Raw genomic sequence first — 27540 nt, 5'->3', positions numbered from 1 at the left:
GGCGGCGCGGCCGCGGCGGGGCAGGGCGGGGCAGGGCCGGGCCGGGAGCGCCTCGCCGCCAGGGGCGCGGGCTGCCCTCGCTCGGCGCCCGCCGCCGCCCCGCGCCCGCTGACAGCCGCCCGCAGCCCACAGCCGCCATTTAACTCTGCTGCCGCCGCCGCCGCCGGGCAGCGAGCGCCGCCCGCCGCCCCGGGCAGCGCCGCTGGCGTCTCCTCCACGGGAAGCACCGCGCTCCATCCCCGACCCGCCGGCCGCTCCGGCCGCGCCGCCCGGGCGTGGAGGTGAGCGCGGGGCGGGCGGCGGGGCAACCGAGCCCAGGGGTTCCGGGGCGCGGGCGAGTGGCTGGGTGCCGAGGGGTGGGCGGTGAGGAGCCCGGGCTGCCCCGGGCTCGGGGCCGCCTGTCGGCGGGGAGCCGGCGGGCACGGGCGGGGAGAGCCGTCGGTCGGAGCGAGCGGTGCCGCGGGATCGCGCCGTGATCGCCGTGACGCGCGGTCCTGGAGGTGTTTTAAAAGCCCTGTGCCGGCAGGTCCCGGGTCTGCCCCTGCTCACGTATTCCCCGTGGTTGCCTCTGCCCTGGAGGCAGCGGCCGTCCCGCCCGGAGCTCCAGCGCCCTCGAAGTGCCGGGAGCACCGGCACGGGCAGCAACTGCCCGCGTTCCTCACCAGAGTCCGTAATAGGTAGGAACAATTTTAGTGTTTTTTAGCATGTTTGGTGATTTCTACCTTATATCAGCCTCTAGACCAATCGAAACCGTGTGAGTACACGGCAAACCCAGGGTAAAGAATAGGAGAAAGCTTACCAATTCTCTTTTTAATACTGATACTTCATGGTATTTCAGACTTTCTTCTCCAACAAACTTCTGATTGTGTCAGCTGAGCCGTATGTGTTCTCTGTACGATGATCTTCATTATAAACTCCACCAAAAGGGGAATTCCAGGAACAGTGGATAGGATATATATATTTTTTTAAAAGAAACTCTGAAGGGGGAAGGAAGGAATGGATGACTGCATTCCTCCCCTTATGCCACAAGCTCTCATCTAATGTATTTAATTCTTTGCATTCTTTATTTATTATTGCACAAAAATAACCTTCCCAAGTCTCTTTATGCTTAATAAAGTTATTTTCACTGTACATTTTCTGAAGTAAATATCATCCCTATACTCTGTCTATTGTAAGCCATTCGGTTTCAAAGGACAGATGATGCTGGCCAGCTTGCTCTTGAATTGCAATATTAATATCAAAAGGAGCTGAGAAATCCCAGGATTTTGTGAAATCTGATCCCAAATATTAATGAAAATAGGCTTTACCAGCTAATTATTGTGGGGTTTTTTTTGTTGCACACAGAGGATCTGGTGCTGTCAGTTTCAGCCTAGTGAATTTAGATTTATAATTTCAATAAAGTCATTACCTGATAACAATGTAAAATTCTCGGATGTGTAAATAAGAATGAAAGATGCCTTTGAGGATGTCAGCTCCAGCCCCCTGCTGTGGCAGACATCACATAGACACTTTCCTGGCTAAACTCAGATCTTCCAAGAAGCAGCGTATTTTTGGCCCTGACCGCTCTGGCTGGTCAGCAGTGATTAGATTTTGATAAAATGTGATGCATAGTTGAGGAGTTCTGTCTGTACTGTCAAAGTGGAGTGATTATATGGGAGGTTCTGAAGTTCCCAGCAGGTGGTAACACTTCAATAGCTGCCTAATCCCATTGCAATAAGCGTACGATGGTTGAAAATAATTCTCTTTTCCCACATACAGATAAAATATTAAAAAATCCTTAAATTTGAGGAAGTGCTGCAGATACACATTTCTTTTTGCTGTTAGTGTTGCTTGTGAAATGTAGGGAGGATTTAGGAACTTTCAGGCTTTTCTGTCTGTAGCCTATTTTGCTGTCAGCCTCTCATACATAGCCAAAACTGTGCAGATTTTGGGTTGCAAATACAACTGAAAAATGTTTACTAGTGAACAGCTGTAAAGGATTTTTTTTTCTCCTTGATTCCAGTAAATATCCAGACCCTGGCTGTTTGCTGGGTCCATCAGAGTGCCTGGGGTAGGTGCTGCTGCCTGGGGCACTGCTTGGGGCAGGGGCAGGTTGGTTCCAAGAGGATCACTCCTCAGCCTGACACCATACTGCCCCCACACACTCACTCCTTCCCCAAGCCCTTCTCCTACCTTGCTTTCACGTGTGCCCTGGGTCAGGGGGGTTTCTGTGCCATGGCTGGGTCCCCTTCACCTGCAGCTGTGGGGTTGGCAGGACAGGGAGAGAGCAGGGCTGTGCTCAGAGGAGAGATGAGCAAGAACAGGCCTGTTACTGAAGGAGGATGGGAGCTAGGGCAGGGCAGGGCTCAGCTCTTGGTGGGGATTTGCAGAGAGGAAGAGGACTGAGAGTACTTGTAGGTAGGCAAAATACGGGATCCATCAGTGGCGCTTCCTTCGCATGAATGAGGCTCCAGAGCACAGAGGTTTTGAGTGCCATGGATTTGTGTTCTCATTAAACTCCATGCTTGGTCATGGAGTGTCTGATTAATTCCTGATGGCCCTTTCTTAACTACAAGGCTCATTTACCTCTCATCTCCCAAATGAAGGGGGAGTAGGCACCGAATGCTGTGCTGTTGCAGTTGGTGAAGGTAGTACCTGCTAAATCAGCAGGTGACAGCTCTCAGAAGAGGTGGTGTCTGAAATGTCATGTCTGCACTGCAGCCTTGAATACTGCTGCAAAAATACTAGGAGTCATAAATCCAGTTGACTTGGAGTTTTTTGTTGCTTTGGTTTATTTTAGGGTTTTTTGTAAAACCAAAATGATTCCAATATACTTTACGGTTTTAACGATGTAGGGAAATAGGGACATTTTTTGAATAGACTCATAGATGTGATTCTACTAGGCAGTATTATAGCCTATTCTGTTACTTATTTGCAAAAAATATTGTAAGTACAATTTTTAATTTCACATCCAGCTCTTACAAGGTTTGTGACACTCTGGTGCCTGCAAACCTCACAGCTGATGAGGATTTATTCTTGGAGCCTCCATACCAGATAGTCAGATACCGTCACCAGTAGAGAGCTATGCCACAGGAAAACGAAGAGATGTGACCAAGATAGCACAGGAAATCTGCTGCAGAGCAGGGACTAGAAGTTTTCCCGTGTCATTTGAGTTGCACACAAGCCTCTTGGTCTTTGCTTCCAAAGTGCTTTATGGCTTATGCCCTCCTCATCTGTCATTTCAAATTCCCTTTGGAGAGGGAGTCTTCCACTTCCAATCAGCCCATTACACTGTCTCTTGGAAGAAAAAAGCATCTTTTTATGTTGCTGTGCTTCTGCTGCATTTTGCACAATAGAGCCTCAGTTCATGCTTGTCCACGAGAGCAATAAATTAAAAAAGCCAATTATTTGAAGTCTGATAGCCTTCTCCGTTCCATCATTTTTCATCTCATTAAGTTAATGAACTTGAGGTAGAAGATCTGAATAAAGTAGAAACCATTTAAATGTACTGTCTGCTTCAAAAAGCAAAATTTTGTATGAGTGTGAAATGAGGAAAAATATTTGAGCAGGGGGCAAATATATGGAGAATTTGGAAGAGCTAAAAATGAGAAGAAATCTAGAAAGAAATTGGCTTAGAGAGGGCAGAGAGGAGAGGGAAAAATTCTGAACTGAGTTTACAGGTCAGTATAAGGCCTGTCCAAAACTGAGATGAGGCAAAAGGAAGGAGAGGTAAAGGAGAGGAGAGGAACAAACCTGTGCAGAAAGAGGAGTACGGGGTCACTACTACACCAGAAATGGGCTGGCAATCCTTGCATTTAGAGGTGCTATTGGAATTCAGCTAACAAAGTTGCAAAAGCTCAGGGAGGCTTCATGGGGCGCTTTAATTGGAGCTTTCTTCAAAGGTAGGGCTGTACTGCAGCCGGTAGCCTGAAGTAGCTGTGTGTGTGTAAGGTGGGAGGGCTCCTCCTGCAATCCGGTTGCTGCAGAGGCGTGCAGAGGGTGAAGTAGCCCCGGGCTAGGCTTCCAGAGGTACCTGATCTCACTAATTGGAAGTTAGTTTTGGTACAGTTTCAAATACTCCAGCTCTAGCCTGGGTGTTACCCGAACTGCACGCCGCAATCTTTTCCCGAGCGAGCCAAGATAATGCAGAAGGAAGGGTGAGAGGGAAGGAGGTTTTGGTGTGACAAATGATTGGTGTTACCGAAACACCCAAGGGCTCTGGCACTGGGCTCCATCCACGGGCTCGGTTAGAAAGAGTCTCTGTCCTGAAAAGTCTTTACTATAAATACAGAGCGTGAAAAATGGGGTGGAAAGGAGGGGAGCAGATTAGTGCTGCAGTTTGCTGACATTACGTCTGGCAGTGGCAGGAAGAGGAACAGAAGTCAGGTCTGGTCCCTGTGCCTCCCGCTGGCACCCTGTCTCATGAACCATGCTGCTTTTTCCTCGGTTGGGCTGATGTGCAAATTAAGATGTAAGGCAACTACCTCGAGAGTGCTCTCCTACGCAGACTTTTTTCTTTTTTCCTGAGCATTTATTCTCCCTTCCATAGCTTCATTTCCTCTGTGCAGTGTGTCGCTCATTAGACTGAGATTAGGATTATTTGAATTTCATTTATCAGCGTGTGACTTTCTGAAAGAAGTATTTGTAAATGCCATTTGAAGAATCTGCAGCTAGGAAAGCTAGGGATGGGAAGGACCCATTAAAGGCATCCAGCACAATCACAGTAGTGGCACGCTTATCAATTTTCCCCCACTTTATTTCAGGGCAGTTTACAGCAATGCCACATATCTTCTGTTTTCTTTGAGCAGTTACTGCTAGAGGCCAACACATCTATCGCAATTACTTTTTTTAAACGAAGCCTGCTTTTTCTTTTTTGGCCTACTTTGATTCTTTGTTTCGATTAACTGATTGGTGATCAATAACGATACAGGCGAGGCACGATGTTCCTGCTGTGATGCTGCGCCTGCTGCCGGCAGCCGGGGGAGTTCGGGAGCGGCTGTCCCTGGAGGCAGGCTGGCTCCCCACCGCCCTCCGTCAGCAGCCGCCCCTCTCCCGAGGCACAAGGTTTGTCTTCCTGTAATTTACAGCGTATCAAGTGTAATTGAGGGTGGTGACGGTATCACTGTCCCTATCTAATGCTTTCTGGAGCCCTGTCAAGTTCCTGGGCCAGATGATTATTCTTTTCAGATATGTGCAGCTATTATTGTAATGGGCTTTTACTGAGCAAGGCTGTGCTGCTAGTCTCTTCTTAGAAATTATTCTCTCCAGCCACTTGGCACAGAGAGCAGTTCAAAAGGCTTTCAAGTAACACATCTGCTGCCTCTTAGTTCAACAAGCCAAGCAGTGTAATTGTTGAAATACCTTATTTGTGATTCCTAAAGACATACATGATTTTTGCCATACTTGGTTCCTATGTTTTACCGTTATCCTCCACAGTTTTGCTCATTCCTAACTTCTGCTCACTCCAGTGCCAGATTTCTCTCATAAAATTAGGTTGTACACTTAATGGATCAAGACTTTTCTTGTGTGTTTGTGTGATGGTAAAGACAGTGACACTGACCTATAGGTACTCCTGTGAAACTCGGGAGAACAATTCTTATATTTTGAAATGGCCTCTAAGTGGAATTTCTTTTTAGATTCCCTCCTATTTACGTTTCTGAAGGAAGCTGTTTGGTTCTGCTGCTATCACTGTGCTTCCAACCTGTTTTATCTAATTGTTACGAGACTCATAAAGACTCGTTTAAACCATGTGGACATAAAGCTGGGAAACTTGCCAAAAGAAATCTATTTCTATTGGCTTAGCAAAGGCTGTAGTGAATGTAAACTTAAAAAATTATGGAGGAAAAAGTGGAAGTTAGCACCTTCTCCATCTGATCAGTCGGAATGACATAAAAGGCAGTTATAGATCTTTTATATATCTGGTAAGATCACTAAGTGTATTACTAGACCTGAATAACAGAGGAGTTTGATGACCAAAAAAGTAGTTTGCTGCTGAGCTGCTTTCATAGTTGAAAACAGCTGACAAACTATATGAATTGTGTACCAGCAATAAATCTCCAGTATCAGCATATGCTGAGGTCAGAGTTATATTTTGTATAAAAGACTCATTATTTTGCTATTGTGAGCCTTGGTCCTAATATATGGTATCCACAGCAGCAGTTCCTGCAGTGCAAAGATAAAATTGTTGTTATCTGTCCTTGTTGTTCTGGCTCAGGAGCTGCATTTCAGGATGGAAAATTATTGGACAGTGAGTTGTAGCTGTGCTTATTCAGATGCATTGATACAGTGTTAGTAATTGTTAAGTAAATGCGAGAAATGTTAATTATTAGGGGGTTTTTTACTGATTAATGGTATGTCTCCCTATTTATATTTTATTTTATTTTTACATATTAATGGTATGTCTTGTATTTTATGAAGCAAAGTTGACACAGCTGTAATTTTTTAACTTTTAGGTGTTCTTGGAAAACGTGCTGGCACTTTGGAGCTGAAAAAGGACATGAGGAGTAAAAAGACCCAGGATCTCACTGATCAGAATGAAACAGATGTTGAAAGATTTTTCAAATCTGTTGTTAGTAGTGCTCTGTGACTATGGTGAGTATTTGAGCTGTCAAGGGAAAACTGTGATGTATATTCACAAGGTGGTTTTGAATGGTGATATTTCCAGGTGATCTGTGGAAATGAAATGCTACAGAAGCCACCACTGATAGGCACAGAATTTAGTCTAGATCTTAGAGAATAGTCAGGTGTAAAATGCAACTTGCATAAACTGCCCCTTTAGATCAATGTCAGGACCCTTTCCTGGTGTAAATTTGCTCAGAGAGATGAACGAGATAAATGAACAAATTTCCATGAGCATCAAGGGACTGGCTGTGCTAGAAGCAGTAACTGGAGCTCTGCTTTCTTGTGAGACTTATATTTCATTATATTTAATGAACATCATGGAAGATAGGCCTGGTTTAGGTATCCATAGTAGGATGGGTGGAAACGTGCACAGAATTACCTAGAATTTCCATTACTAGGAAAGGAACTTGGGCAGTTGGTTCATATGTAAGTATCTACAGTACAGCCAACCTCCTATGGCTGAGTGAGCCCCCATCTGATGGATCTAAGCTGCCACTCAGAAAACTTTTGAGTACAACAGAGGTGTTCTTTCCTCTGATTGTATAGGAAGCCAAAAGATGGTGTTTATACTCATTCAGTCTTAGTCACATAAAATTAGGCAGGTACAGTCAGAGACAATCAGTCTTGTTCAAGTTGTCCATGCACAAATGTGTGCATATTGAAAGCAGCTCTTACCCATCTGCAACTGAGATGTGTAGAATGAAAAAGCACCTCCTTCTCACCATCAGCTGCCAAGGAGGGAAGTTAGACATCCTAAGTTCAAGTCAGAAACCTGCAAGATGTCTACAAGCTGAGGGACATCGTATGTATGGTGACTTATCCTTTCCAAGAATGTACTAAGAAGGAAGTAGGTTTGCAAATTACTTTCTTATTGCAGAGTGAATTAGAAATTCTGAAAATGGGACTCCTAATTTCTAGGCAATTCATATATTTTAGAAAATTTCATTCCTAGTTTAAAAGCCAGCATTGTTTTGACAGCTGCAGTGCATTGTCAAACCATGCTGAAGGATTCTGCTGTGCATTGCAGAAATAAGTACAACGTGGAAAACAGGGGAAAAGAAGTGGTTAATCCCCACTTATGGAGTGAGCTGTAGCAGGTAGTTCTTGCATCAAACAGTTGAAGATCTCTTACAAAAGAGAGAAATAGACAAAAACAATATGCAGTTTGCTGTCCTTGTATAAGTGAGAAAAATCTGATTATAAGTAATGATTGAATAGTAGGTATGCTACTCATTCCTCTGTGCATCCTCCATCTCTGCTGCAGAGCAAGGGATCCCTGAAAGATGTAGAGAACCTAGAATTGCTACCTTTAGATGAACTTGGTTCTAATAGAAATAAAGACTCTTGTCTATAGCTTTTAGTACCATTTCTTCTTTTAATAAGACAGCTAAGCAGCCCAGGTAAAAACACTGCACTGAGTGGGCAACATAGTGAAGGTAAGTATTAAATTCACTGGAGCCAAGATGTGAGATGAATGATTAAAATATCCACTGGTTCCTGGTGAGCCAGACCTGTAGACATTCACAACTGGTTGACTCAGAAGTAAAAGCTATTATTCATGAACTTTATAGAGCGTGGCACAGCAAGTAATTACAAGGTGCAGTTAATGAGCTAAATCTCTGCTGCAAACTTTAGGTGCATCAACTTTCACCTTATTTCCAATTGAAGGGCAGCCCATAATTCAGAAAATGGCTTCCAAATAGGTCTGCATATACGTATCTTTGAATATTACTATGTACATCAATTTTAGATAACTATTTCACTTATATAGTTCTCTGTTTCAGGCAAGACTATTTTTAAGTGATCCAGTATGCTCTGGAAAATTACTGAAGTGCTATAAAAAGCCCTAACATCCAACTAAACTGTATTCTCGTTTCTTACCAGTTTTACTGATGTTTTTGTTCTACTTAGCTCTGTGTTACCAATGGCTGACAAGCCAACAGCACAACCCAAGCTGGCTTAAAAACACTTAAAAATAAATAACTGTCTGAATAGCCTCAAGTAATTCTTCTCGCTCTTCAGTGAAAAAAAGGACTTTTCTTTTAATATTTTAAGGTGTGAATTCTTACAAAGACTCTTCTGGCAGGTTGTTGGTACTACAGGCAGACTTCTTTCAATGGGAGACCATTGTAATGACAATGATAATGATACATTGAAAGATGCCCTGACTGGCTGTCCAAACAATTGGGACCAAGCTTTGGCAGGTGGCAGAGTCATGGGCACATAGTAGGCTGGAGGGCAGCTGAAGGGCCTTGCAGTGGAAGCTGGCTCCTTCTGACTGGTATCTTTTGGAACATTGTGAAAAACTACTATGTCGGCTGTCCAAAAGTGCAAAGTTCTTATTTACCAAACTTGGGGAAGGGATGCTGTGGACTGGGGTGTACCAGCCACAGCTCTACAGTGCTGTAACAGCATCCTCCAGTAATGCTCACTCTCCTCACTCCCTGAGTGATCTGCACTTAGGGTTGGTGAACTGCTCCACAGCAGTCCCCTGCCCTCCCTCCTTGTCCTTCCTCCCAACAGAGTGGTGTTACTCGTCGTCTCAGCCATTCCAAATAAAAAACAGTGCAAGAGGGTCAAGACACTTGTAAAAGAGAGTAAGGACAATAGAGCAGTAGGTACAAACATCAGTACTTTTCATTACTATCACTTGAATGTTTTTGTTGTAAGTTTAAAGCTTAAAATTGAAATTTTTCTTGCTGGGTTTTTGCCGTGGTCTGATTTCCTTTAATATTTCAGCTACATTGAATGTAGCTGATTCCCACATAGAGAAATGCATCATTTTGCCTACTATCAAGGAAACAAACCCTGGCAACTCACAGCCATTTCACTGGGAAACTAACACAGCTGTGAGAACTTCATCTTTGTTAGAGTGCTCACAGTGTTCTCTGCTGTCCTTATAAAAAGTTCCCTAGATGTGGTCCAGATCTAAATCCTTGCAGATGACTTAGCAAGGAGATTCTCTAAAGGGTCAAGTGTGCCTCAACTCCCACTGGCTCCTATTGCCAGCCCTGTACAACACTGTGCATGCTCCAGCCCAGGGCAAGAATTCCCCAACATTATGGGACACAAGAGTTGATTGTCCTCTGCTCCCTGATGGAATGCTAGCACTGAGCAAGGAAGGTGGGAATGTTCTGGAGTTAATCACAGGCCCAAGAACAGCAGAAGATAAAAGAACTATAAGGTAAAGAGATGAGGGCAGCAGTTTGAAGAACTGTGGTAACACTAATGGATTTAGGGTAGTACCCAAGAGATATTGAAAGCAGATGGTGGTACAGGACTGTAAAATATAGGCAGGCACACGTGACAGAGCCAAAACATGAAGAGCAAGAAGAATGTATTGCTGGGCAGTTCAGAGAGACATCTTTCACAGGTGTTTAGGGTCTGTCTCTTACTCTCTGGGTGTCCAAGTCAAATCGGGTTTGCTGCGATGCCATGTGCTCACCACAGCCACAATGAAGAAAGCATCCATCCTGCTTTGGATGTCTGAAGAACCATTGTGCTTCAAATGAGGTCCTGGCTTTCATGTGGCACCACAATTAGTTGATACTTGACCTTCGTGCCTGTGCCTTGCTTCCTAACACAATAAACAAGAACAGTGAGGTCCTCTCATTTTTTCAGGGATTTTAAAAGGATAAAGTCATTAATATTTCTAATGCACTTATACAGGAGAGCACAATAGAGGAGTCCATGGGGGAAATGAATAATTCTGTGTTATCAATATAGATTTTGGACGGTGTGAAGTCAATAATACATAGGACCACCAACAGAAGAATGAGAAAAAAGGAACACTCTGGTAATGAGCACTGTCCATCTGCCAAATGAACCAGTGTCTTGTGGAAATGCAAATGAAGGGCTTGAGTTATAGTACATACATATAAGAGTATATGTGCATGCCACCTTTACTCGGACTTTATGTCTGTGGTTGGAGCTGGTTATTTTAAGGACATGTTATAGCTGGTCACACTGCACCTCGCCCAGATATAAATGTCTATACCCAGTCAGATGAATTTCTTCCTGAAAATTTTTCCTGCTGAGAAGTGAATCCAAGGTGACTAACTCAAATTGAAGCTTAGAGCAGTAGGCGTCTAATATTATGTGAGATGAGTCCTGCTACTCCTGACTGCTTAGTGCTTGCCTTGGCAGTTGCAGTGTTTTTCCAGCAAAGCTTTCTTTGAGGTAATCCTAAAACATGTGTAACAGATTTAACAAGTCAAAGTATTGTTAGTTGATACTACTTATGAAAGGATTGCTTTAACTGAAGTTTTACATTTCTGTGGCACCTTCCATCTAAGACTCAGAAGCCTTTCCCCAGACAATTAATTAAATAAAGATGTCTTGCAGCACATTCTGTATCTGGAATAGATGCGTGCAGTTCCCATTTTTTCAGATAACCTTTCCGTGTCTGAAATCCGTACAGTTCAAGCAACACAGAGAAGGTAGCTGAGCTAAGAACGGAAATGTGGTCTTCCCAATTTATTGCTTTAGATATCATCACTAGTTACAGCATGTCTCAGGATAATTTGGCAACTTGCACAAACATGGTCATGCAAGAAGTGAATTTGAAAAGACTGCGCCATTTGTAATGAAATGATGTCATTTAGACATGTTGCACCACATCTGAGACAAGAAAAGTGCTTCAGTCATCATCACTGTTATTTTCAGCTCTTTCACTCAAGTGTCTGCGATGCAAATGAGCAAAATGAAAGATTCATAAGACAGAGCAAGAGAAAAGGCTTCAAAAAGCATCATGCAGACTTCCTACTCTATTTAACTTGGGGGACATTTTTCATCTGTCTGTATAAGAAACCACTGTCCTTTTTTTGCTAAATTATGGCTGAAGCTGAAAAACAGCTGGCCTCTGTGGAGTTTAAAAATCTATAAGTGAAAGAAGTTTAAAAGTTTGAGAATCTATTATGATAAATTTTCTGTTAATCTTCTGGGTGGTTTGTGGTTTGCTTTAAAAGATTGGGTTTTACCTTCCTGAATGTGTTACTGCAGTGGACTTTGAGCTGCTCCAAATCCCATCCCTGCACAGAACAGAGCTGTTGAGCTCTAACTGCTATTGCTAGGGGCCTTTTCTCTTTTTCTGAGCCGGTTCACTTGAAAAAGATTGAGAACCTCTTTTAACATCCATTTTTAAAATATTCATTTTCTTCCATAGAAACAATCACTTGTCTGTTTCTTAATACTGTTGTGGAACTTCTCCTTTCAGTTCTCGGCGAAGTGGAGTATCTCCTGTTGGAGCACCCGGATCATGTAGCCTTCAGCAATGACACAGTGTCTGTGGAATATCAGTACTACAGTGGTGGTAATGTGACAGCAGAGCATGTGTCCATCCTTTTACTGGATGCCAGCACCAATGAGATAATTGCAAGAAAACAGCTTCCAGCAAATCAGTCCCAGGGGACGGTGGTATTTGAGTGTTTCCATTTCAAGAGTGCTGGTGATTTCTTGTTCAGAATGGTCTCTCTCAGTGACAACAGCAGTGCTGCCCAGTGGAGCAGAAGCAGCATGTCCACCCTCCATGTGGAATGGCCTGTATTTCACATTGATTTGAACAGGAGTTCAGAGGTGCTTGGAAACTCCCTTCAGGTTGGACTTTTTACGAATGAGCAGTTATGTGCCATGAACAAGACTGTGATTTCACTTGATGTGATATTCACCAGTACCCTTTATGAATTCAGAAGAGTAAGCTCTGATGAGACTCTGGGCATTAGAACTAGCAAAAGAATCCTCCTGTCTAGGTCCCAGTGGGTAGAGTTTGATTGCCCACCTGTTGGTCAAGAAATATACATCACTGTGGTACTGAAATCATTAGAAACACATTCCATCATTGCCTCCATAGGACCTGTAGATCTCCTTCACAAATTTGGATACAGACTGGTTGTGACAGCAGAAGACACATGCAAAACTTCGGTTCAGGTCTTTGTAATCTCTCCACCGTGCACTTCTATCAGTGGAAAAATTGTTGTTTATAAGGAGGCTCTCAAGCATTCGAGTCAAAGAACAACTTGGCTGTATGAGAACATCCTTCACCCAGGAGACAACAGGACAGAATTTAACTGCTCTTTGTTTGATGTGGGGAAGAACAAATACTGCTTTGACCTCCTCAATTTCTCAAACCGAAGCTATTTTCCAGCAAGAGTTAAGGAGTGTATGCTGATCCAAAGGAACATGGGTTTGTACTGATGTTTTTCCTCTTTTAGCCAAAGTCAGCACTCTTCCCAGGCAACATGGGTAATGATTTTGGGTCTTCTGCACCAGACAAAGTAGTTGTAATGTCACACACAGGTGGAAACAAGATAGACTTATGTAGGGGAATACACAAGGACATTTGATAACAAGTATCACTGTGGGAACTTAAGGCTGCATTAAGACTTAACTTTGGCACCAACTAAAACTACTTTAGGCATTCTGAATGATGCACTTATCTAGTTGGGCTGAAAATGAAACTTGTCCCTCTCAGTGAGGTAAAAAGCTACTGCAGTAGATCTGGAGACTGTAAAGGTAGGATTAGTCTTACCTGCATCTAAGCATCTAAAAGCCAAGGGCCCAACATTAAGTAGCTGTATAGCTTTTCAGTTCAGAGGCATCTTGCAAGGGTGATTCGTGGGTGTTGAACATACAGGAGCTGAATCCTCACTCAGGCATCTTTTTCTCTATCCATTTGGTGTAGAAGTTTAGAGCCCTACCTGTTGAATGAACAAACTCTGGTGAGAGGAGTCAGGATTTGGCTACAGTGAAAGACGCAGCTGTGTCTGGTTTTCTAAGCAGCACTTCAATAGAAGTGTCTGCTGCTTAGAACCGACCAGGGTGCATTTTCTGACCCATGAGGCTTTCTGGCAGATCATGGGCCATGTTCATATAGCCAAATCTTTCCTTATAGGAAAGATTAGAATAGTGCAGTCTGCCAACTGGGAACAGCTGGTGGTCCATGTAATCCTTTGGACCATGATCAGGCATGATCTGAGAGAGTGCTGGTTGGCAGAAGCCAAAACCATGTATATGTTATGCAGCTATAGCATTAGAAGCAGTAGTCCATGGTTTGACAGTGTACAAACCACGGCTGCACGGCAGAGGAAGCAGATGAGCCAGGTGCCCTTCACTCATTTGGGGAAGGCAGCCACAGAGAGGGATGGGCCATATGAGGACGAGGGAATTGGGATTGGGTTGGGTTAGGTTGTTTTGCCTACAGCCTGGTGGAAGGTAAATGTTCTTGTTTGAAGCAGCCTTGTGTCTATAGGTAATGAATTAATCTTTTCCAACGGCATACTTCAAAGAGTTTGGATTGGAAGGTTTAAGATGTGCATCATTTTCCTCACCTCCTCACCTTGGTTCTCCTGAAAATAAAGTGCAGGAACTCTAGCCAAAAAATGGCTGTTGTGCTTCATGGACAGGTGTCTGAGAAGGATCATAAGGAGACCAGGAGCATAGGACATGTTCCAGAGCACACAGTCCCAGACACAGCCTATCTTAATGAGGTTCCTAGCATCATGTGGTCTTACTTGGTGCTATTTCACAAATTCTAAAACTGTTAGCTATTTAATTAACTCTCTATGCTAAAAATGACCTCTATTTCTGACACATGCCAAACCCAGTGTGTAGTTCTCTTCATCTTAATTTCCCATCTGCATTCTCTGTTGGCACTCCCTCTCTTCCTTTGGCATAAGAAAGTCTATCTAAAAATGAAAGCATATTATTTTCTCAATGGAGGTAATTGTCAAGGAAAAAGGAAGAGAGAATTCTAGTTTGTCATCTGTACCTGGGTGATATGTTACACTGATATGATCTAGATAATTATCCTAACAGATAAATCACTCGCATATGATACAGATATGATTCTGTGCCCAATATTTAACCGTTTAGTTGATGAGATCTATTAAGCAGTGGTTCTCTGCAGTCTGTTCTGTTTCCCTGGGTTCCTCAGTAGCCCCATCCTTACAACCACATTCGAAAGAATCAGGCTATGCCTCTTGAAGAGCAGAGTTAGGTCAATAGCTGCCAAGGTAAGAGTATCGCATCTACAAAGTCGATGAAAGCAAAGCCACACCGTGTAGTTGTAAATAAAATGTCAACCTGAAATTAATTAGTCTGCAGCACGTCTGACTTTGTGCCTGTATCTGTGAAACTTCAAAGCCTGCAGGCAGCGTTTGAAAGGAGCAGGGTGTTCTGGGACGGGCACATCAGCCTGAAGCCATGACAGACGGAGCGAAGCTGCACTGCCTGTGATGGCCATCAGCCTCCTGCCTCCTTCGGAAGGGGCTCCCCTGAGCTCCCTCACCCTGCTGCAGGGCACTGTGAGGTGCCCTGCTTACACCAGACCCCTGATAGCTGTTTGTGTACAACATGCAACTGCTGCAGAACAGGTGCCTCTCCTCAAGTCTCCTAATTTCTGCTTTGGACTTCCTGAAGTTTAAGGCAAGGAGAGGTGATAAATCTCTAGTCTGGGCTCCTGTGCAGTGTGAGCCATCATTTTTCATTCAGTTATCCTGGTGTTGAGCCCCACAGGTAGTCTTTGCATCTGACTGCCACTTACCCTCCATAGAGTTATCCAGTCTTTTGCTGAAGACACCACAAAATAGACTTTTCTGGTAATTTCTGTCAATACTATGCTGTGATTTATTTATTCTTTTGAAAAGGGAAACCTTGTGTGCTTCATCACTACATTTAATCTAGCTTCATTCTCTGGTGACTGAATTTTGCTCTGCTGCTTTCTGATAGCTATTTCCCATCTACTACTTTGCCTCACAAAGACATTTGCACATCCAGGTCATCTCACTTCTACCAGATTTCCTCAATGTTCTTTTTAACAAACTGAAAAGATTGAGTCTTTAATTGGAACACTTCTTCAGGATTTGATTAATTTACTGATTCTGTTTGGCTCCCTTTCTGTTATTTTAAACACTCACGTTTATTTGACAGCCAGGATACCAGCTTTGTGTGCAGCATTCAGACATCCTTCTCACTGACGCTGCTTGATCAGTAGCACTCTCCCTACCCCTACTTCTGCTTTCATTTCACTGATTGCATTATGCAATTTTCCTTAGCTTTTGCCCTGTAAACTCCTCTTGAGCTATTTCAGTATGAAGTCTACCATCCTGCAAGAATTTTCATTCCTTCTTCCTACATTTTTCATTTTGCTGATTTAGGACCTATTTTCCTTTAATTATCCTAATTTAGCAAGTACCCTATGTTGCTCCATACAACTGCACTTTCTGCTTATGTCATTACAGGAGTGACATATTTTCCCAGTAATGGTTTGTATTTGTTTTCATGTCAACTAGGAAAGCACTGAGCCTTATACTAATCCCTTTGGAATCTCTCCAAATGCATTCTCACTCAGTGATGGTTTTCTGTTGACAGTTGCATATCCAATCTGTCACTCAGCCAGTTCTTACTTCATTTAGCATATGCTCTATTGTTATGAAGCAGAAATATTGTTTCATAAATGATCAAAGTTCTTAAATCATTAAAATGATCTTCATCCAAATCATAGATGATGAGATAAAAGTTGATTTTGCCACATCTCTTTTCCATAAATCAGACATGAGTTATATTCCTGATGCTTTGTCAGTCCTGCTCTTTACTCCTCATTCAAGCCAAGTTTAGGACAGCCTTTTGGAACAGGAATTGGACTTGTGCTTGGAGTAGGAAGAAGAAAGCTCCAAGTGGCCCTGATTGGGCCAGGTCAGCAGCTCTTCGAGCCCAGGCCATCAGCTTCAGAATAAGTGTCACAAAAAACTTGTGCTGTTCAAGACTGTGAATATATCTACTGAAGGTGGGGAATACATTCATTAATTGTGAGAGAGCACTTGTGCAGTTTTCTGTAGACCCTGGCTGGAGAATCTGTGAAAAAATTACCAGTGACATGTAAGCCACTTCATTCATCATGGTGAGCTCTTAACTGTTTCACAGAGGAACATGCAGCTCATTTTTTCCCCAATGTTTGACTGGATTATTGGGATGTCTGAGGTGGGAAACTCTGTTAGATCATCTTATCCAGCAGCAGATGCATTGCAGCCTCATTCTTTTCTGTACTTAATCCTGTGCTTTGCTCATGTGGGATTTAAGTGTCCCTAGCAGTGAGACTTCTGCTCCCCTTAGAAGGTTGTCCCACGTTCTAGCTTGTATCCTGCTTGAAATAGTCAGGACAAGACTGATAATACTAATCAGTAATGCTAAAGCATAGAAAAAGGTGCGATTTTTTCATATTTCTGGTGTTAATTAACTTTCTTTTCCAGTTCTTTGTTACACTCTGGAGACCAATTTCAACTTTGGTGTGACTTACATTGAAGTCTTTTGTAGCTGCCTACAGCGCAAATGAATTTTGTTCATCTGACTTTTGCTAGCTGTCAAAAAAAGCTATTGGGATGTTGGCAGGGCATGAGAAATGCAGCTATTGCCTGTAAAGGGAAAGAGGAACGTGTGGGAGAAGTGGTCAGTAAGGGAGGAGAGGAGTAAATGGAGAATCTAGAGATCAGGCAGAGATGTACAATTTCTGTCAAATTTTTGCTTCCTGAGTAAGACTCTGTGAATCACATCTGCTTGTTGGTAGGGAAGTCTGGGAACCAATTAGCTCTGTTACCTGAATCTGTACCTGGGTTGGGTGTTTATTTAGAAACAGGCATATGGATGGGCTGGTATGCCAGGGCTGGTTTGTACCCCATCCACTTTTCCGGTGTCAGTAAATGCTTCATCTCCAAATAATTAGGTTTTACAGACTCACTTACAGACTCAGCTTCTGGAAAAAAATATTTTTAGGCTGTTCCTCCCCATTTCTTAACAATGCCTGTTTGTGGGGAAAAGACTAATTTTCCAAGAGTCTAGGATTTCTTTCTTCAAAGGGATTCTTGTTCTTTCAATGTCCAAATTAGTAACCTGTTGGAACATGCCACCATTTCAGTGCACCCAGGTTTCATTTCCATAGAAGGGTGAGAGGTTGTTTTCCAAGGTCTTGTCTAAACACCAATACAATGTGTGTAAATACATTCTCAGGACCTAAAAACTGATCTCAGCTTCCAAAAATATCCTGTAATCCCCTAGGCTAGCACAGATATTTACATGGACCTGTCAGTAATTAGTGATTTTGTTCCAAACCACTGGCCTGACTGTCATGTGTGTCAGGCTAGAAGGATGATGCTGAGTGTCCCTTGCTGTTTGTGCTGATGGACAGCACTGCACGCACAAAATCTTGTGAACATGGAAATCTGAGGGGAGAAATTTATGCAGAGCAATAATTAACACAGTTAATTGCATTTATCTTTCATGTTGTCAGATCTGCCAACTGTCAGCTATTTCAAAATAACTCATCAGTTAGATGTTTTCACGTTGATAATTGATTCCTCAATTGTGTGTGAAGAAACCTCACGCTTATTAGAGCTAGTTTGCAGTTCATATCTTCTGGTTTTTCCCCTGGCACTTTCAATCTGTTTGTCTTAAATGGAGGTTAATCATTTCATTTCCTTGGGGGAGAATAAACTGTGCTTCATTTTCTTTTACATTCTCGTAATTGCAGGGGATTGCAGAGCAAGCTTCAGGAGTTTAAATCTCCCAACTTTCATGGGAGATGGAACATTTCTTGCTCTCCTGCTGTTTAAGGCACATTTCTTAGCCCCAAAGCTATGGATGCCAAGTGTTTTTGCTGGGGAACTCTTTATCCAAAGTCCAAGTCAGTGAAAAGTGTCTTGGAGCAATGGACACATCTTAGGTTTGACGTCAGTGTTGGAAAATTACTCATCCAAAATGTTCTTGTATGTTGAAACCCACAGGCATTAAAGTGGAGACTGTTGAACACCCTCTACTATCACCAGTGTTAGCACTGGAGGCAACCAGAACCTTTCTGAGTCTGGCTCTGCATCTGACTTTAATTAACAGAAATTTAAATGAGCAGGAAATGTGGAGAGAGGGAAACAAGTTAGCTCACGCACTGGAAGTTATGACAGGAACTCACCAAACTGCTCACATGAAGAGTCTCTAGGTCTACAAGGAGGTAGGTCCTTCAACTAGCCCCTCTGCCAGTGGTGAGGGACACTGCTGGAGTCCTTCATGAACCTGATACGAGGAAAACTGTTGTGAGATCCTATGATATATAGGATACTATGATACCATGAAGTCTTTTTGAGAAGGCACCAATGAGCCCTTGACTGATTATTAATTATGAACATTTTTTCTTCCTGCCCTCAGTCTAGTTTTGCTTGCTAACTGATGTGATTTTGCAAACTGTCCATGGTCTGTACCTTTGTGGGACTCCTTATCCCAACAAACTTCCTCAGTTACCTGCTTCTTGGCATCCTCTGATTCTCTTTTGCCTTGACACCATACACTTGCTCCATTTTGCACTTCACGAGGAACTGACATGGCTGCAAACTGAAGAAGGAGTCTGAAAGCTCAGCCTGCCTTTGGGCTCATCACCAGCTCCAGAGACAGAGGGGTGAAAGCAGAGAGGTGCACGAAGAGCACAAAGTGAAATACAGCCTGGGATTCTGGATATTGCAGTGTTGGGGTGGAGTCAGTGACAAACAGCCGGGGTGATCACTTGATGTTCTGTGGGCTTAGAACAGCAGCACCACCAGGGTGTCTGGCCGTGCCCATCTCTCCTCTGCATTAGGCCAGGCAGATGTCCTGGGGCGTGCAGGCACACAAATGTGTGTGAGTGTGTGCCCACACACGCTCTGCAGCTGTGGCTGGCAGCACAAGTGTAAGCTCAAACTCTGGGGTCCCATCCTGCAGTGCAGGTGAGGACCTGCACCAGGAGGGCAGCCCCACTGGTCCTCTTAGGGTGCTCACATTAATGCTTACAAAATTGTATAGGACAGAGCTCAAAGCAGTTACAATTTCATGTTTATTGACACACAATCGTATTTATTCTTTTCAGAGACATTTAAAAATAATTACACACTAGGAACAATACAGCAGCCAATAAAACATGAAATAATAAAGCCGTTTTCAGTCATGCCACACTCTCTAGTGCTTTAACATCATAACTTGGCTAAGGGCTCAGGGCATGCTAGCAGCAGTAAAAAAATTAAAAATCATGGCTTGTGTTGGCAGTAGCAACACCATAAATTATCTAAAAGAGCAAACTTTAACCTAGTCTACTTTTTTAAAAAATTATTTAGATGTTTTTCTACTTTATCTGTGAGCAGTGAAATGGAGTTAAGTAGTCGAATGTTCTTCTTTCTGTCCAAGTCAGCTGACCCATAGGAGCATCCCCAGGGGTTTTATCTTTCAAGATTGCATCTGAACTCATGCATTAGTTTGGAACTTCAAGTTGTGGCCCTGCCTCAGTGTCACAGCTGTCAGATAGGGGCAGGCATGGTCTCATCTTTCTCTCTCTGGGTTCTCACTGCTGTGAGGCTCGAATGTGGAGATCACAGGATGAGGATTGAGAAAGATTGTCTAAGAAAAAGAGATTTTATTACACATTAAAAAAATTGTAATGTAGTGTTAGAACCTGAGTCTGCCTCCACTTAAAATAAATAAATGAACATGCAAAATTTCATTGTGGGTTAATTGTCTAACCATAAGCAATAAAACAATAGAGACCTGTAAGTTGTCAGATGAATGATTCAGTAACACACTTGTGTGCTGGGAAGAAAATAAAGAGTAAACCAATGTCATTTCATTAGGCCTTGTAGGCTTATCATCCTGTCACAGTCATCTCAACAAGCAGTAAACTGTACTTCAGTCAATCAAGTTATCCTGCTGTAAATGCACTGTTTGTCAGGCAGGAATTGGGTGAATATATAAATTACCAGCCCACTTCAAAGATCTGTGGATTCATTTCCTTTTGCTGTTGTTCCAGGCAGAACCTGCCTGCCAGCTGACTGACCACTGTGCTGCAGGCTGACACTGGGGTGAGAAAAGGAAAATAAGCGGAAATTTTGGCTCATTCCTGGATGCCGCTTGCTTTTTTTGTCTTGCTGTTTGCATTGTTTGGTTACTTATTGCTGTTTTTCTCAAAAAGAAGACAAGTGGCTGTGCCTTTAAAGGTAAAGAGACACACATGTTCCTCATTGCTGTGAGCTTGTGTATTTGTAGAAACGTGGAGCCGGTGGCAGCCCTGGAGCCCGTGCAGTGTCACCTGTGGGGACGGCATCCGGGAGCGCTTCCGAGAGTGCCTCACCTCCTCGCCCACAAAACCAGGCTGTGCTGGATCGCCGAGGGAGAGCTCCCCGTGCTCGCTGGAGGAGTGTGCATGTATGTAACTCTGCTGTCCTCCTCCCCGGGTCATGTCACTGCCCTGGCAAAAGCAAAGTGTAAAATGGAAACATCCCATCTCTCTTGCAGTCATCTGGGGGGCTGTCATGTTCCTGGGGTTGGTGGAGTAGGGCAGGAGCCTCTGTGCATTTGACTGTGGGACACTGGAGATAGCGCCCCAAGGCTTAATATTTCTGAATGCCACGGGTGCAATGGAAGCAGTTTAAAATCTTCAGGATGGTCAGGGAGTGGAGAGGTCCTGAAAGAAAGGTCTTGGGGCTATCAGAACATGTTCACTGGTGAAAGCCAAAGACTCCAGTGGAAACCTATTAAAAAGTTAAAGTCAGTTTAAAAAGGGTGCTGGTTCTAGCTGGGACCTGTGGTGTGAGGTTGCCATTCTGTGAGTTTTTTGAGGCGGCAGTGCCAGGTCTCCCCCTGCTCCGGCCTGCCACTGCTGCTGGCCTGTGACAAGGCAGGCTGGCTGTTACTGGTAGGTAAGGCTTGATAAAGCCTTTATAGACCCTTACCTGTTGGTAACAACTAGCTACTGCTGGCGGGTGGCAAGTGGGTGCAGATACAAGAGACCTGAGCCTTCTGTAAGATGACAGGTGGATTACAGCAGCCACAGAGCCCCCAGTGAGGCTGGATGAGGCTGTGCCAACACCATAGTTGGGTGCTGACAGCCATCATTGAGGGGCATGAGAAGTGCCCTCTTTTAGCAGAATGCTGGTAGTCAGTCTGTGCAAAACTTTTGCTTCTTGCAAACTCCCTGCTGTAAAGGAGGGACCACAGAGACCAGAAAGCTGATCTACAAGCTCCAGTGCCTTTGTGTCCCACAGGTGCCACAGGTGGATTAGGGAAGGAAAGATGCCCAGGAACTGTGCAAGCTCCTAGGATCTCAGACCATAATGTAACAGGTATTTTAAGCTATTACAAAGTGACCAATGCCTTGTTCTTCGCTTTGGCTGCTTGCAGGCACTTCTTTCTGCTTGCAAAAGTGCAGTGTGTAGAACTGGAATGGAGGCAGCTAAAAAGTGGACAGTTTGGGGATGTGGGAGAGTTGTTTAGCACATGGCCACTGCGATGCTTGTGCCACTCTCCCAGCAGGGGGAGAGAATATGCAGCTGGAGCAGAAAGAGAGGAGGACTATGTTTTTAATGGAAGTGTTGGCTTGAACTAGTTTCAAGGTGTCAGAGGATGAAGGCCTCAGAAGTATACAGGCAGGACTGAAGTGTACTGTGGTACACTACAGGAAATGGGTTGTATGTAACAATAGTTTGGGTGAATGGAAACTACTAACAATTATATTCCATCAAGCCAGGTATTGCATGTTATCATGAAGCACTGAGAATGTTTTAACAGGTCTAATATTATTAAAGACTTGAAAATGCTGGCCATGTGAGTTTGCTTGTGTAGTAAAGCTGTGAGTGAAAGCAGAGAGGAACAACTCGCATGCTTTGAGCCCCCAGCTTAAACCAGCCCTGCTCTAGTTGTCTTCTCTGTGCCAGACTCTTTGAGGCTGCTGTGGGCAGTAATGCCACCACCAAAACACAGTGGAGATGACAGTGTTTTTCCAAAGCTGCTGTTGAGCAGTGCTATCCCATGCCTTCTGTCTATCTGCTGGACAGGTATGTCTGTAAATACATAATTTGCTTTGGCTCCTTGCCAACCAGTTTTGCACTTCCCACCTCTGGAGCTCTGAGAGCAGTTCTGGTGCAGGGAGCTTGCTGGAGGGGATCCCTGAACTCAGTGCAGAACTCATGCTGGAAACAAGACTTGTGTGTGGACTTTGCATGCATGGAGGTGACAGGCCTCTGGCGCTTCTCAGAGGGGTCAGTCCTCCCATGCAGATGTGCAGCTGTAAAAGGTGTATGATGGTTTCCAGCCATCCTGTGCATGCACTGTGCACACACCTGTGGCAGTCTGGTTGGACTCGGCAGGTGTGGACAATCCCTGGATTCCAGTGAGGTCTCTGGGTTAATAGAGTGGGTTAATACATAGAGAGCACAGAGGCAAAGGAGGCCTGCATCTGCACCCATTGCTGTGGGATCATCTGGAGGAAATACCTCACTTCTGTCCTGCACATGGTTTCTAATCCTCCTGCTCCCACATGGGGCAGCTTCCTTTACAGAATCACATACATGATTTCATCCCATTGAATCTCAGTTTGCTCAAGAGGTGATTTGACAATGTGGCTTTACAGTGTTCATCCACTGCCTGATCTCAAATTGGGAGTGTCTCCCTCACCCTTCCCACTTGGCTGTCTGCAGCCTTTGGAAGCAGACAGGTTCTGTTTCCAGCAGAACTCTGCAGTCCAGCAGATGGAGCAAATGGCTGAATGAGCAAGGCCAGCACGCAGTGCAGGGGCCAGTGAGGTGCAGGGAGAAGCAAACCATAGGGACCCAATCCTGTTTGGAAGCTCACAGTTCCTTGCTGTTAGCTGTGTACCCCAAACAGTGCAGCACAGCGTGCATTACAGATAGAGAATGGAGTATTTGGAAGGTATCCATAAGCAAACATGACTGAGAGAAGGATGAGAAATAAATGCATTGCTCTGCTGCAGTGGTGCTGAAGAGAGCAAATGCTTACCCTGCCTGCTTCCCTGAGGTCAACTTGTTCACTCCTGCTCAGGCATCCAGAACAGCAGTGCTCCTGTGTCTGGCACAGGGGCATTGGACTGAATGCAAGTTTTAGAGGACTGGGGATTGTTAGGTAGCCCTGAAATAGGGAAGTGGATCTCCTTCCCAGCCCAGCACCCTGCACGTCTGTTCTGTAGCAGCCCGAGACATTCTGGCCTATGTTCATCAGTGCATTTGTACATCCTGCCCACCTAACAGCTGCAGTACCAGCTTGCTGTGTGTTCTCCTGAATGATGGGAAGTACATGGTGTCCAGTTCTTGTTATTCTGCAGTCACATTTCCTATTTGTGGACAGTCACTGTGGTGCAGGCAGGAGCACCTGCCAAGTTTTACAGCTGACTGTCTGTCAGTCTGATGGAAGGCAAGGTTCTGGATAAAACTAGAGACTAGGGGCAGGGTTGTTTGGTGGTTTTGTTTGAGCTTACAACTTCATTGCCAGCTCTTGCCAACTGCAACTAATCAGCCTTCTCCTCCAACAAAATCTTTATGGTTTTATGGAGCTGATGTCTGATGAGAAGAATTTGGGCAGTACTAACAGATACTAAAATTATCTACTGGACCAATTAATCCACTTTCAACCATGCTGTATTCTGCTCAAGACTGCCCAATTTGTCATCGGTTCAGCCATCTATAATGTGGTAGAATGGGCAAGTGAGAGGTTTAAACAGGGCTGTGGACAACTCTGAGGTTGTCACATTACAGGTTAGAATCGTAGAATATCTCAAATTGGAAGTGGCCCACAAGGATCATTGAGTCCATTGAGTCCAACTCCCTGCTCTCCCAGGACTACTAAAGCTAAATCATAAGACTGAGAGCATCATTCAGACAGTCTGAATTCCAGCCATGATGGCTTCCCTAGGGTGCCTGTCCCAGCGGCTAGTTATCCTCTCAGTGAAGAAAAGTTTGCAGAGTATTCTTCTCTTTTTGAAGTCCCATCTCCAGTCCACAATAGAAGGGTGTCAATAGTAGAATGCTGGAGAAAGAGCAATGGCACTTTTCGTTGAAAGCTTGCTGTGGCATGAGAAGGTTTTGTCCTCTGGGACTGTGGCACCAGACAGTGGTAGAAGCATCCTCAGAGGACTACTTAGAGAAGTTACATTGCCACTCCTGATGCTGCCTCTCTCTTCAAACTCATTTCAATTTTCACACCCACTTAAGCTCTCCTAAAAATAGTTTTAAAGTGATACCTGAAGTACTAGTCTGGGTTGAATTATTTTTACCCCCTTTATGTCACTTTTCAACAGGGAATCTAAATGTACTTCATAAAGGAAGGCAAACAGAGTTCCTCCTTTTTACAGGTATTTAGGAATACCTTATGGAAATGGCAGAGCAGGAAAAAATAATGATTACATTTAAAAGGTCTGTGGGAGCCTTGGTTTAAAGTAAGTAGATGTTTGTGCCAGTTTGAAGACATCAAGTAGTAAGCCCTCTCCAATGAGCAAATTTTAATGGCATACAAGTTCCTGTACTGTGTTAATGGCTTACTTTCTTTGGTAGTAAAGTATCCATCCTCAAATACCAAAATGCTGCTGCCAGTGCAACTCTGACAGATGTGTGTGCTCTATCTTACAGCTGTCCAGCCCCCCACCCCACCTTCTGTTCAGCCAGGAGAGGACCAGAAAGCAAATAATATAGTTACCATCACAGGTATCTCACTGTGCTTGTTCATCATCTTTGCCACTGTTCTTATCACCCTCTGGAGGAAGCTCTGCAGAGCTCAGAAATGCCGCGCCGCTGTCCAACGAAACTCCGTCCATTCCCCCGGCTTCCGGAAGAACTCCGACGAGGAGAACATTTGCCAAGGCAGCAAGCAACGGGACAGCTTTGCTGAAGGGGGGGATGCCCCTGTTAACATTCCCCTAACCTACAGGCGAAGCCTCCAATTTGCCCAAGAAGATGATGTCTCTGGAAGTGAAAACTTTCAGCCAAATGCCCAAAAAATAATCCCTCCAATTTTCAGCTACCGCCTGGCACAGCAGCAGCTGAAAGAGATGAAGAAGAAAGGCCTGACAGAGACCACTAAGGTGTACCATGTGTCTCAGAATCCTCTCACGGACACGGTTCTTGGTGCCACCACAATGCTTCCCCTGAGCGGGGAGAACCAAGAGGAGGCAGCGGCAAACAAATTTCGGATCAAATCTCCATTTCTGGACCAGCCAGCCAGTCAGCCCAAGTTCCTGGGAGAAGGCTCTCACTCTAGGCTGGATTTTCCATTCTCACAGGCTAATCCTGCAATGAGCCCTACCCAAACCTTGGTAAGAAGAGGTCATTCCAAGCACCAGGATAACAGAGTGGACTTGCCTGAGAGGGGCTGTCACAGAAACTCGCAGTTCAGAAGAACAGCCAGTTTCCATGAAACTAAAAAGGCCAGGCCTTTCAGAGAGAGAAGCATGTCCACTCTCACACCCCGACAGACTCTCTACAACTCTAGGACCAGGACGTGGGACCAGGGTCTGGAGGACAGGACACGGCCAAAATCAAGAAACGCTAATGCAGCTTGTGAAAAGCTGGATCAGCCCCACAGCACTGTGCTGGGGTGTGAGCCACAGGGCCATGGTGCAAAGCCCCACCACAGGGCAGGTCCCCCGGTGAGGAAGCTGGACCTGATCACAGACCGCCAGCCTGGCAGTCAGGAGAAGGCAGCTGAGAAGCCTGAGCCCAGCCGAAGTAAGAGGGGCCCCTCACCTAATCCCAAAGGTGTGTGGCGGAAAGAAACAGGCTCAAATGGCAAAGATAATTCCCAGAGAGGCCTAAGCGTCAGCCCTGCCCAGTATCGAAGGGACAAGTGCCAGAACTTCCCCTTGGACCCTGAGTTTGCCTTTTATGACAATTCTACTTTTGGCTTAACGGAGGCAGAGCAGCAGATGATCGACCTCCCTGGGTATTTTGGCTCAAATGAAGAAGATGAAACAAGTACCCTGAGCATTGAGAAGCTGGTGATCTGAGTGACTCATTGTGGCCCTGCAGGAGTGGCATGCGTGGGAGAGGATCTGCAGGATGGGTTGGCTTCTGGTGTAAGAAAGAACAGGAATCACGTTACCTCCACACACAGCAGGAGGGAATAATGCCCCAGGTCTGGCTTGTGGGAACATATTCCTTTCTAATTACTGAAAAATGCATTCATATAATTATTTTTCATATGTATGTGTGTACAAGACACACAAAGTACCCTGGGAAAGAACGTGTTAGTTAAGGTGGGGTGCAGGAATAGCCAATAGATTTTATTGTGTAAAGCAGTCATGTTTTGTGCATCATACATGATGAGTGCCACTGACATTTCCCACCTTGTGGACTGTGTCCTGGTAGACTGTGAGATACTGACACATCCACTGTCCAGCACCCTCAACCATCTGCCCCGATTTGTGAATAATTTCCCATCTAGAAAGCACAAACTGTGGGCAGTTTTCATCAGTTTTTCTGATAGTTATCAGTGAACTTGGTTGATTTGTCATTGTTGCTCAAATAACTTGTGTGGTGGGGCGGTTTTAGCTGGTTGCATGAAAGTGCAAACAACTGATACTGAATACTTGAGTGAATTTAAAATTGAGGAGGCATTTTCATCATTCAAGACTTTGATATTTTCTTACTGTCAATATTTATATCAAGAAAACAATGAACAAATATTTGCAGGAAATTAGTACAAAAGGCATGCTACAGGGAGGGCAAGGAAAACAGATGACCAGATTTTAGTCCTCACAGAAATGTTACCATAGCATGTTACCTGTAAAAAGCAGTGAGAGAACTGTTGAATTATGCATCCTTTCCATAGTCATCTTTTCCTTCATTAAAATTTTTACATGTAAATATATTGACAATAATACTACTATGGCAAGCTCAAAATAAATTATGATCAAAACCAACAAGCAACAAGATTATTTGATTAATACCTGTTCTGGGAACAAAATTTGAAAAAACTTGACGATATCTGGTGATTCACAGAGAATCTTATAGAATCATTTACATTGGGAAAGACCTCTTAAATCATTAAGACCAACCATTAATGTAACACTACTGTGTTCACCACTAAACCATATCCCTTCACTGCCACATCCACACACCTTTTGAACGCTTCCAAGGACAGTGATTCCACTACTTCCGT

The 27540-nt window shown here is 44.2% G+C and overlaps 1 protein-coding gene across 4 annotated transcripts; it reads left to right on the top strand.

The window, feature by feature from the left end:
• Positions 1-6: 6 nt before the first annotated feature.
• THSD1 (thrombospondin type 1 domain containing 1) lies at positions 7-27344 on the top strand. 4 transcript variants are annotated; one of them, XM_063392013.1, is made up of 8 exons: positions 8-281; positions 527-677; positions 4910-5043; positions 6432-6570; positions 11816-12781; positions 20644-20802; positions 21642-21719; positions 25014-27343. In XM_063392013.1, exons 4-8 carry the CDS (start codon positions 6513-6515, stop codon positions 26384-26386), a joined length of 2634 nt encoding a protein of 877 aa, XP_063248083.1. In that variant the 5' UTR covers positions 8-281; positions 527-677; positions 4910-5043; positions 6432-6512; the 3' UTR covers positions 26387-27343. The 4 variants fall into 4 exon arrangements, with proteins under 4 accessions (XP_063248084.1, XP_063248083.1, XP_063248082.1 ...); XM_063392012.1 differs by lacking the exon at positions 527-677; XM_063392014.1 differs by lacking the exons at positions 527-677; positions 4910-5043 and having other exon boundaries at positions 7-281; positions 25014-27344.
• The last annotated feature ends 196 nt before the right edge of the window (positions 27345-27540 follow it).

The sequence above is a fragment of the Prinia subflava genome, chromosome 3, assembly GCF_021018805.1.
Source record: "Prinia subflava isolate CZ2003 ecotype Zambia chromosome 3, Cam_Psub_1.2, whole genome shotgun sequence".
In the NCBI taxonomy this organism is placed as follows: domain Eukaryota; kingdom Metazoa; phylum Chordata; class Aves; order Passeriformes; family Cisticolidae; genus Prinia; species Prinia subflava.
Note: the sequence above shows the minus strand (reverse complement) of the source record. Positions and strands in the feature narration are given on the sequence as shown.